General features: G+C 50.3%; 1 protein-coding gene across 1 annotated transcript in view; it reads right to left on the bottom strand.

Annotated features, from left to right (window-relative positions):
- Positions 1–9,443: 9,443 nt before the first annotated feature.
- The window catches only part of RAB8A (RAB8A, member RAS oncogene family), a 27,277-nt gene continuing 25,452 nt past the window's right edge, over positions 9,444–11,268 (bottom strand). The window contains exon 8 of the mRNA XM_017501168.2: positions 9,444–10,879. Within this exon, the coding sequence (XP_017356657.1) occupies positions 10,787–10,879 (93 nt within the window). The 3' untranslated portion in view covers positions 9,444–10,786. The remainder of the gene's footprint in view (positions 10,880–11,268) is intronic.

Here is an 11,268-nt window from a genome sequence, read left to right as displayed (position 1 = left end):
TTTCGAGACAAGGTTTTGCTCTTGTTGCCCAGACTGGAGTGCAATGGCGCAATCTTGGCCCACCACAACCCCTGCCTCCCCGGTTCAAGTGATTCTCCTGCCTCACTCAGGCTCCTGAGTAGCTGGGACTGCAGGCCCTTGCCACCACGCCCAGCTGATTTTGTATTTTTAGTAGAGATGTGGTTTCTCCATGTTGGCCAGGCTGGTCTCGAACTCCTGATCTCAGGTGATCTGCCCACCTCGGCCTCCCAAAGTGCTAGGATTATAGGTGTGAGCCGCCGCGCCCAACCCCCGCTTTTTTTTTTTTTGGAAACGTGGCCTAGTTCTGTTGCCCTGGCTGGAGTGCAGTGGTGCGACTATAGCTCACTGCAGCCTCAAACTCCTGGCCTCAAGCGATCCTACTGCCTGGGCTTCCCAGAGTGCTGGCATTACAGGTGTGAGCCCGGCCTTCACTTCTCTGATCCTCTTTGGAAAGTCTGATCATCGAGGGTCTTATTTGCATGGGGTTTAGAGTCTCCAGGAACATTCAGGTACGCCGGCCTAGCTCCGGCCCAGCCCCCTGAGACCCCGCCAGAAAGGGCCCAACCTCCCTTCCCCTGATCTGCTTGGCTGATGTGGTCTCCCACAAACTAACGTTTTCCGTTCAGATATCACAATGGAATCACCCCACACCCCTCAGTGTCCACAAGCCTCAGCCCAGCAAACGGGTACGTGGCCCCAGGAGGAAGGAAGGGTGTGGTGGGAAAATATCTGCCTGGAGGGGAGATAAGGGGACTAGAATGCCAAGGACGCCCCTCTCTGATGTCAGCTTCTCCAGGGAGACAGATCTGGGCTTCTGCTTCTCAGCAGAGGCCGCAGCTGGTAAGTGGGCTATTCACAGCCTCACATGGGGTGGCTCTTGGGGGAGGTGGCCATGATGCCATCTCAGTGCTGGGAAAATGATGGGACCCTACATGCCAAGGAATGGGGATGTCCTTAGGCTCTGCCAACACTGGGCTTGATGCAATTCTTATACTTTTTTTTTTTTTTTTAAAGAGAGTCTCGCTCTGTTGCCAGGCTGGAGTGTAGTGGCAAGATCTGGGCTCACTACAACCTCTGACTCCCAGGTTCCAGTCATGATCCTGTCTCAGCCTCCCGAATAGCTGGGATTACATGCATGCACCACCATGCCCAGCTAATTTTTTGTATTTTTAGTAGAGACGGGGTTTCACCGTATTGGCCAGGCTGGTCTCAAACTCCTGACCTCATGATTTGCCCGCCTCAGCCTCCCAAAGTGCTGGGATTGTAGGTGTGAGCCACCGCGCCCGGCCTGATGCAATTCTTTTTAGAGACAGGGTCTTGCTCTGTCGCGCAGGCTGAAGTGTAGTGTATCACTGTAGCTCACTGCAGCCTCAAACTCCCAGGCTCAAGAGATCCTCCCATGTCAGCCTCCCAAGTAGCCACGATCACAAGCTTACACCACTATGCCTGGGCTACTTTTCAATTTTTATTTATTTATTTATTTATTGAGACAGAGTCTCCCTCTGTCACCCAGGCTGGAGTGCAGTGGCGTGATCTCTGCTCACTGCAACCTCCACCTCCTGGGTTCAAGCGATTCCCCTGTCTCAACCTCCTGATTAGCTGGGATTACAGGCACCTGCCACCAGCCCGGCTGATTTCTGTATTTTTAATAGAGATGGGGGTTTCACAACATTGGTCAGGCTGGTCTTGAACTCCTGACCTCGTGATCTGCCTGCCTCGGCCTCCCAGAGTGCTAGGATTACAGGCGTGAGCCACGGCACCTGGCTAAATTTTTATTTCAGAGACAGGGTCTTGCTCGGTTGCCCAGGATGGTCCTGAACTCCTGGGTTTACTCAGTCCTCACACACCAGCCTACCTAAGTGTTGGGATTACAGGTATGAGCCACTGTGCCCAGCTCTGGGCTTGATGTAATTGCATAGTTTTAGCTTCCTGCAATGCCTGCGTTCTATTCATTCACTGATCTCACAAACAGTAGCTGAGCTGCAGCTCTGGATGGGCACTATACTAGATGCTGGAGAGGAAGCAGAAGGCAAGATTGGGCCGGGAGCAGTGGCTCAGGCCTGTAATCCCAGCACTTTGGGAGGCCAAGGCAGGCGGGTCACCTGAGGTTAGCAGTTCAAGACCAGCCTGGCCAACGTGGCAAAATCCCGTCTTTACTAAAAACACAAAAATTAGCCAGGTGTGGTGGCAAATGCCTGTAATCCCAGATATTTGAGAGGCTGAGGCAGGAGAATCACTTGAACCCAGGAGGTGGAGGTTGCAGTGAGCAGAGATCGCACCATTACATTCAGCCTAGGTCACAGATTGAGACTCTGTCTTAAAAAAAAAAAAAAAAGAAGGCAAGATCGGCATGGACCCCACCCTCTGGCCCCCACAGTCCATGAGGAGACAAATGTTGAACAAGTTCACCTGCAAAATAGGCAGAAAAGAAAACAGCAAGGGCAAAGGCCCTGCAATAGGAATGAGCTTGGCACGCCTGACACAGATGATGGCTAAGGTGTCCAAATGGTGAAAACAACCCAAATGTCCATCAGTGAATGAATGGATAAAACATGGCTCATCCACACAATGGAATTTGATTCAGCCACAAAAAGGAAGGAAGCACTGATCCATGCTACAAGTGGATGAACCCCAAAAATATGATGCTGGGTGAGAGAAGCCAGACACGAAGGCCAGCTTGTCCATGATTCCACTGATGTGAAACGTCCAGAACTGGCCGGGTGTGGTGGCTCATGCCTATAATCCCAGCACTTTGGGAGGCCAAAGCAAGCGGATCAGCTGAGGTTGGGAGTTTGAGACCAGCCTGGCCAACATGGCGAAACCCCGTCTCTACTAAAAAATGCAAAAATTAGCTGGGTGTAGTGGCATGGGCCTGTAGTCTCAGCTACTCAGGAGGCTGAGGTAGGAGGATTATCTAAGCCCGGGATATAGAGGCTGCAGTGAGCCGAGATGGTGCCACTGCACTCCAATCTGGGTGACAGAAGTGAGACCCTGTCTAAAAAAATAAAAACAAACAAACAAAAAGACCCATAAAGTCTAAGGTGTCATTTCTCTATATATACATGAGGATGATGGCTAAGGGTCCCCTGTGTGCCTGTCATGCCATCCAAGTCCTTAGAAATAAGAAAAATTGGCCAGACGTGGTGGCTCACACCTGTAATCCCAGCACTTTGGGAGGTGGAAGTGGGTGGATCACTTGAGGTCAGGAGTTCAAGACCAGCTTGGCCAACATGGTGAAACCCCATCTCTACTAAAAATATAAAAATTAGCCAGGCATGGGGGCACGCACCTGTAATCCCAGCTACTCAGAAGACTGAGGCAAGATAATTGCTTGAACCCGGGAGATGGAAGTTGCAGTGAGCCAAGATCACACCACTGCACTCCAGCCTGGGCAACAAAGTGAGACTCTGTCTCAAAAAAAAAAAAAAAAAAAAAAAGAAAAAAAAAAAAAAAAAAAAAAAAAAAAAAAAAAAAAAAAAAAAAAAAAAAAAAAAAAAAAAAAAAAAAAAAAAAAAAGAAGAAGAAGAAAAATTAATGACACTCTCAGCAAGAGACCAGACCAGGTATGAGGTAGAACTGAGGAGTTCAAGGAATTTCCTTGACCTGACTGGGGACAACTGGCTGGAAATTCAGGGCAGAGGAGGGGCAAATACAATGATAACTCAAAGCTGTAAGTCATTTTGCTGACCTGTTAGAGACAAGGTGAAGAAAATAAGTGAGTTCTTTTCTTGGGGCACAAGATGGACAATGGTGGTCATAGTAATAACAGGGTGGGTGTGGTGGCTCACACCCGTAATCCCAACACTTTGGGAGGCTGAGGTGGGAGGATCATGGGAGGCCAGTTCAAGACCAGCCTGGGCAGTGAGAGACTACCTCTACAAAAAGGTAAAACAATTACTTGGGTGTGGCGGTGTGCACCTGTGGTACCAGCTACTTGGGAGGCTAAGGCAGGAGGATTGCTTGAGTGTGGGTAGCTGAGGCTGCAGTGAGCCATAATCCCACCACTACATTCCAGCCTGGGCAACAGAGCGAGACCCTGTTTCTTTCTTTTTTTCTCTCTCCCTTTTTTGAGACGGAGTCTTGCTCCGTTGCCCAGGCTGGAGTGCAGTGGCTCAATCTCGGTTCACTGCCACCTCTGCCTCTCAGGTTCTAGTGATTTCTGGCTAATGTTTGTATTTTTAGTAGAGACGGGGTTTCGCCATGTTGGCGAGGCTGATCTTGAACTCCTGACCTCAAGTGATCCGCCCGCCTCAGCCTCCCAAAGTGGTGGGATCACAGGCATGAGCCACCGCGCCCTGCCGTGAGACCATTTCAAAATAATGGTAACAATGATGATGGTGGTGAAGACAGCGATGATGCTATCAGCAGCCTGTTCTGTCCTGTGCTCACTACGCAGCTGTGCTTCCTCTGGGATCTACCATCTCCCTGGCTCTTTATAACCATCCTCTGAGGTGGAAACTGTGATCACCCCTATTTTGCAGGAGAGGGAACTGAGGTTCAGCGGGTGAGGGTATGTGTCCGAGGTTGTGCCACTGAAACAGACTCATCTGGGATATACCCGAGATTCATTGTCCCACGGCCACGGAGAACAAGGACATGGACACAGAACACAAGAGTCAGGTTAAGAGCAGCAGTGTAACAGAAAGAGAGAGAAGAGCTCCCTCCTGCAGAGGCAGGTTGCTGGATGCACAGTGAAATGCAGGGGGTTTTACAGATGCCTAGTGAGGAGGCGGTGTTTGATTTACATAGGGTGTGAAAAACTGGTTAGGACTAGGTGTCTCATTTACCTAGGTTGTGAATTTCTGGCCACGTCTACCCTAATCTTTTATTATGCAAGCGGGTCCTCTATCTGAGCTGTGCCACGTTGCCCATCCTTTACTGTACACCTGGTAATTAAAAAAAGGGAAGATGGAGCCTCCATGTTGGACATTCTATTGGCACAGCTGCCGCCATTCTTCCAGCTTGCTTATCTAGGTTTGCAGCTGCATTTCTCAGGCTGCTCTTTGTTAGAAAAAAATAATTTATTGGGCTGCTTTTTGTTAGAAAGGAAATTCCACTGAGGACTCTGGTGCCCTCAATATCTGCCTAAATTATTTCTTTTCTTTTTTTGAGATGGAGTTTCACTCTTGTTGCCCAGGGTGGAGTGCAATGATGGGATCTCGGCTCACCGCAACCTACGCCTCCCAGGTTCAAGAGATTCTCCTGCCTTAGCCTCCCGAGTGGCTGGGATTACAGGCACGCGCCACCATGCCCGGCTAATTTTGTGTTTTTAGTGGAGATGGGGTTTCTCCATGTTGGTCAGGATGGTCTCAAACTCCCAACCTCAGGTAATCCACCTGCCTTGGCCTCCCAAAGTGCTGAAATTTATAGGCATGAGCCACCACGCCCGGCCTAAATCATTTCTTTCTAGCTCCTGTATTACGGTGGGTCTTGAGTGGTGCTGGGATTTGAGCCCAGGCAGCTCCCTCTTATCATTGATCCTTAATGGGCTCAGAAGAAAGCCAAATACAGCGTGGGTTCCCAGTTGGCATTTACTATTCCTTGCAATTGGCTGTCACTGTTTCTGAATTTTGTAGTTTTGGGCAGAAACCACAAAGTTTCCTGGAAAGAAAGCAAGTTTCCCAAAGTGGCCATGTATCAGGCATCCCTGGCTGGGGGCAACTTTGAGTTTTACTATCAGGATTCAGGGTCCTCCTGAGTGGGTGCTCGGAGGCTCAGGATAGAGATGACAAAAATGTTGACAGCAGCTAAGCCAGGGGTCACCAGGGCAGGCCTCTAGCCTGGTCAGGTAGGAATGGGGTTTGTGGCTGGGGGTTCCCAAGCCCATTGAGTTTGCAATGCCTGCCTTCTCCTCAGTGGGCATGGGGTTTGCCTGGGGATGGGAACTGCCTGCTAGGCTGCAGGGTCAATACTGGAAGCTGGTTTGTTTGAAGGAAGAGGATGTCACCTCCTTTTTGGTCACCTGGGAGGCCATGTGGGCATCCTTCATTAATTTAACAGGCTCAGGCCACACACAAGCATACCACAGGAGTCCCTGTCCTCATGGAGCTTCTGGGCTAAGTGGGGACAGAGTTGGCAATCCAAACAGGTACCTTTTCATAAATGCTACGAAGATGAGCTAGGAAGAGGGGCCTCTCTGCAGAGGTAGCCCTGGCTAGTCATGGCGTGATGGATGAGCGGGCTGTGCACATTTCAGGAGACTGCAAGACTAGGGTGTGGCAAGTGCAAAGGCACTGGGGCCTGCTCAGTGATGAGTGTGGTGCGAAGGAGTAAGGAGAGGACTGGAGTGAGCCAGGGAGGGCGGCCAGAGAGAGAGGAAGAGGTGGGCAGAGCCACGGCTGCAGCGTGTAGAGGCTCGTGCCCCACGGTGAGGGGCATAATTTGTATCCCTAAGCCCAAGGGAGACCTGGGAAGGTTTTTGTTGTGTGTGTGTGTATATATATGTGTGTGTGTGTGTACATATATATATATATATATGTATATTTTGAGACAGGGTCTTGCTCTGTCACCCAGGCTGGAATGTAGTGATGTGATCATAGCTCACTGCGGCTTCCCAACTCAAGTGATCCTCCCTCCTAACCCTCCTGAGTAGCTGGACTACAGGTGCATGACACCACATTTACTATTTATTTATTTGAGATAGAGTTTAGCTCTGTCACCCAGGGTGGAGTGCAGTGTTACAATCTCTGCTCACTGCAACCTCCACCTCCCAGGTTTAAGTGATTCTCCTTCCTAAGCCTCCTGAGTAGCTGGACTACAGGTGCATGACACCACATTTACTATTTATTTATTTGAGATAGAGTTTAGCTCTGTCACCCAGGGTGGAGTGCAGTGTTACAATCTCTGCTCACTGCAACCTCCACCTCCCAGGTTTAAGTGATTCTCCTTCCTAAGCCTCCTGAGTAGCTGAAACTATAGATGCATGCCACCATGCCTGGCTCACTTTGTATTTTTAGTGGAGATGGGGTTTCGCCATGTTGGCCAGGCTGGTCTCAACTCCTGACTTCAGGTGATCCAGCTGCTTCGGCCTCCCAAAGTGCTGGGATGACAGGTGTGAGCCACCATGCCCAGCCAATTTACGTATTTTTCTGTAGAGATGGGGTCTCACTATGTTGCCCACACTGGTCTTGAACTTGAACTGGCCTCAAGCTATTTCCTGCCTCAGTCTCTCAAGGCACTGGGATTACGGACATGAGCCACACACCCCAGCCCCTGGGGATGGGGGTTTAAACAAAGGGGTGACACTGCCTGATTTCAGTTGCTTAAGGATGTCCTGAAAATAGTTTGAAGGACAATGGAGGGCCGGAAACCCATGAGGAAGTGCTCACAGAGGTCCAGGCAGTGGTGGCTACAACTCGGGAGGGGTCAGCTGTGGGCATGATGGGGAAGGCAGGGATGGAGTCCAGGGTCAAAGCTGTGTTACGCATATGATGCTGATAAGACATTCAAATTGGAATAGAGAGTGGCAGGTGGAACCCAGACACAAGTCTGACCTGGATTTGCAGCTTGGAAGCCACTGGTCTATCTAAAGTCATACAGTATGTGCAGGAAAGAATGAACAGATCTGAGGCTGCTTTCTGAAAAAGGCCTGCTGGCAAGGTGGCCCAGCAGGTGGTAAAGTTCTCTATAGATACGACTTCCCTACATGCATGGCTCATGACAGATGCATACACTTTCTGTACAAATGATGCAGGTTTTTTTTTTTTTTTTGAGACGGAGTTTCATTCTTGTTGCCCAGGCTGGAATGCAATGGCGCGATCTTAGCTCACTGCAACCTCCGCCTCCCAGGTTCAAGCAATTCTCCTGCCTCAGCCTCCCAAGTAGCTGGGATTACAGGCATGCACCACCATGCCCGGCTAATTTTGTATTTTTATGTATTTATTTTTGAGACAGAGTCTAGCTCTGTCACCCAGGCTGGAGTGCAGTAGCACAGTATCAGTTCTCTGCAAACTCTACCTCCCAGGTTCAAGTGATTCTCCTGCCTCAGCCTCCTGAGTAGCTGGGATTACAGGCGCCTGCCACCACACCCAGCTAATTTCTTTTGTATTTTTAGTACAGATGGGGTTTCACGATGTTGGTCAGGCTGGTCTCGAACTCCTGATCTAGTGATCTGCCCGCCTCAGTCGCCCAAAGTGCTGGGATTACAGGTGTGCACCACCATACCTGGCCTCATTTTGTACTTTCAGTAGAGATGGGGTTTCTCCATGTTAGTCAGGTTGGTCTCAGATTTCTGACCTAAGGCGATCCACTTGCCTTGGCCTCCCAAAAATAATGCAGTTTATGCTAAACCCCTGCTTTCTTTGTAGGAGTCTGGAATCCTGCTAAGTGCCAGGTAGAGGGTTCCTATGTGACAGGCCCCATAAACACCTGGGCACAGAACTACCAGTTTTCACAAGAGACACATTGTACACGTTGTTACAACTCGCTGTTGGGGCAGTTAGGCATGGGGTGTGTGACCCCACTGTGAGAGGATTCTGGAAGCTTCTGCCTGGTAGCCTCTGGACTTCACCCTGCAGGCCTTTCCCTTTGCTGATTTTGTTGTGATCTTGGCTGTGAATACAGCTTCCAGGGAACGGCTGGACCTGGGGGTGCTCTTGGGAAGGACCCTGGATAGAATGAAAGGAATGCCCTGGAAAGCCAGCCAGGAGAGGGCCCCTGGACAGACCCACCAGGGAGGCAGGAGGGACACAGTGGCCGTGTGCCAGAAGCCAGGTGACACAGGCTCTTGGAAAGGATGGAGTCTCCTGAGAGGTAAGGGGTAGAGAAGCAAGGGCTCAACTTGGCCACATGGGTGCCACTGGGGACCAAGGCAAAACAATCTTGGTGGCATGATGGGGCTGGTGTTAGCCGAGCACGTTAAGCAGAGGACATGGGGCAGAGAAGTTAACAGGAGAGATGCCTTCCTATTTTCCTGCAACGGAGGGGTGGAGGTAGGGTTGTGGCTGCAGGTGGGAAGGGCTGGGGAGGGGCGCTTTTTTGAGACAGGGTCTTACTCTGTAGCTCAGGCTAGAGTGCAGTGGTGTGATCTCAGCTTGCTGCTGCCTTGACCTCCTGGCTGAAGTGGTCCTCCTGCCTCAGCCTCCAGAGTAGCTGGTGCATACCACCATGGCTGGCTAATTTTTTTTATTTTGTATTTTTAGTAGAGATGGGGTTTCACCATGTTGGCCAGGCTGGTCTTGAACTCCTGAGCTCAAGTTATCTGCCCACCTCAGCCTCCCAAAGTGCTGGCATTACAGGTGCGAGCTCTCATACCATGCCGGGAGGCTGCTTCTCCCAATTGAGTCTTTTGATGATGGGTGGCATCTCCTCTGAGGTGGCCGCTCGCTGGGGTAACCCACAGGCTCTACCAGCTTGTCCAGACCCACCTGCAACACCTGGCCATGAGCGTGTTGCCTACAGGGAAAATGTGGACATAAAAATCCTTGGACTTTAAGATGAGCTTTAATTTGCTTGTTTTCCTTAAGTGCATTTATCGATGTAAACAGAGCATGTTAAATTCCCAGGGAGAGCAGACTATTACTGATATGTTGGTTTTAATTCAAAAAAAGAAGAAACTATGATACCAATGGTTTGGATCGACAGCAGCTTAAGGAGGAAAAAAAAAAAAGAGAGAAAAAGAAAGAAAAAAAAGTGACACCCCTCTGGCTTGGTGACCTGGTCCCAGTCGCAGTCTCTACAGGACAGCAGAGCTGTCAAAACAGAACCCAATGATGACAGCTGAAAATCAACCCAGACTGCTGTGCGGTCAGCCTGCTGCCGTGGAATGCCTCGTGTCTCGGCCACGTCCAGCCAGAGGTATGACGCGCTTGTTCCCGATCACCTGGGTCTGCCATTGGAAGTTAAAGACGGAATTGCTTCATGGCACTACAGGTCTGGAAAAATAAAAATCTCAGCTAGAAAGAACGTCCGATTTGGAGACAGCGGGAGGAAGCAAAGGAGTGGGGCCCATTTTGGTGCTGAGCAGAGGGTGTTCTGAGTTCAGAAGGACCACGTGACGGCTGTGGCTGTGTTTTCGGGGTCATTTGTAGCAGACACAGTGTCCCCTTGATGCTCAATGGGGACCGCAGATGGGCATGACAGGACTGTGGACCTAACCCCGGCTGTGGACAGGAGAGGCTGCTCCAAGCTTCTTTCCTTCTCAACGCTTTACACAGGATTTCCTTAATTTGTGCTTTCCTTTGGTTTAACAGTGAAAGATGAAGAGTGAGGGGGCAAAATGGTTTTTTGTCATTTGTCCAAAACTGAGAGAAGGGGTGGAAGTGGGCGCCAGACCTCCTGGGTGATGCTTCCTGGGCCTGGTGGTTGGTTGCCTTGCTCAGGGTATGGGACCAGTTGCTCCTGGAGCCATTGCTGGCCTTCTGGGACCTCGCCTCTGTGGCGGGGGACGTGACTGAGCCTCCTGGTGGGGCTTTGTGTCGCAGAGAGGCAACGAAGCAAAGGCCCAGAGGCAGAAGGCTGACAGTGGCTATGGTTGACGGTTGCACCTTGACTCCTTCTCTCTCTGGACATGCGACATCTGGGTGGGCCCTTTCAGCAGACGTTACAGGAAAAATAGCAATTTTAACTTATTCCATCTCCAAAGTTGAAAAAGATCAGACAGTTACTAAAATAAACGATTTCTCAATTGCATTCTGGTGGCCGTGGGCCCGGTGGCCACGGCGCAGGCGGGGCGTTGGAGGTGGGAGGGCCCCGGCTGAGTGAGGGGCTCACTCAGAACAGGCACAGTCAGCTGGGCTGAGCAAGGCTCAGAGTAAGGCGGTGTCCCTCACAGAAGAACACATCGGAAAAAGCTGCTCCTCTTCTGCTGGTCTGGTGTAATTTTGACTCCTTGGTTGCTTCCCTGGGGGCTGTTGCCTTCCTGAAATCACAAGCGGTTTTCTGAGGTTATCAATGAGCATCAGCACCATGTTTCACAACCAACCAACCATCTATCCATCCATCCATCCAACCAATCAACCAACCTGACGAACCAAACTAGCCATCCAACCAACCAAACCAAACCAACCAGCCATCCAACCATCCATCCATCCATTCATCCATCCATCATCCATCCAACCATTCATCCAACCAACCAATCATCCATCCATCCAATCAACCAACCAATCATCCATCCATCCAATCAACCAAACCAATCATCTATCCATCCATTCATCTCATCAACCAACCATCCATCTGTCATCCATCCATCTGTCCATCAATCCATCCATCCATCCAACCAACCAATCATCCATCCATCCATCCATCCAA

This window comes from Cebus imitator, unplaced genomic scaffold (assembly GCF_001604975.1).
Source record: "Cebus imitator isolate Cc_AM_T3 unplaced genomic scaffold, Cebus_imitator-1.0 Scaffold280, whole genome shotgun sequence".
Lineage (NCBI taxonomy): Eukaryota > Metazoa > Chordata > Mammalia > Primates > Cebidae > Cebus > Cebus imitator.
This window is presented reverse-complemented; position numbering and strand designations above follow the sequence as displayed.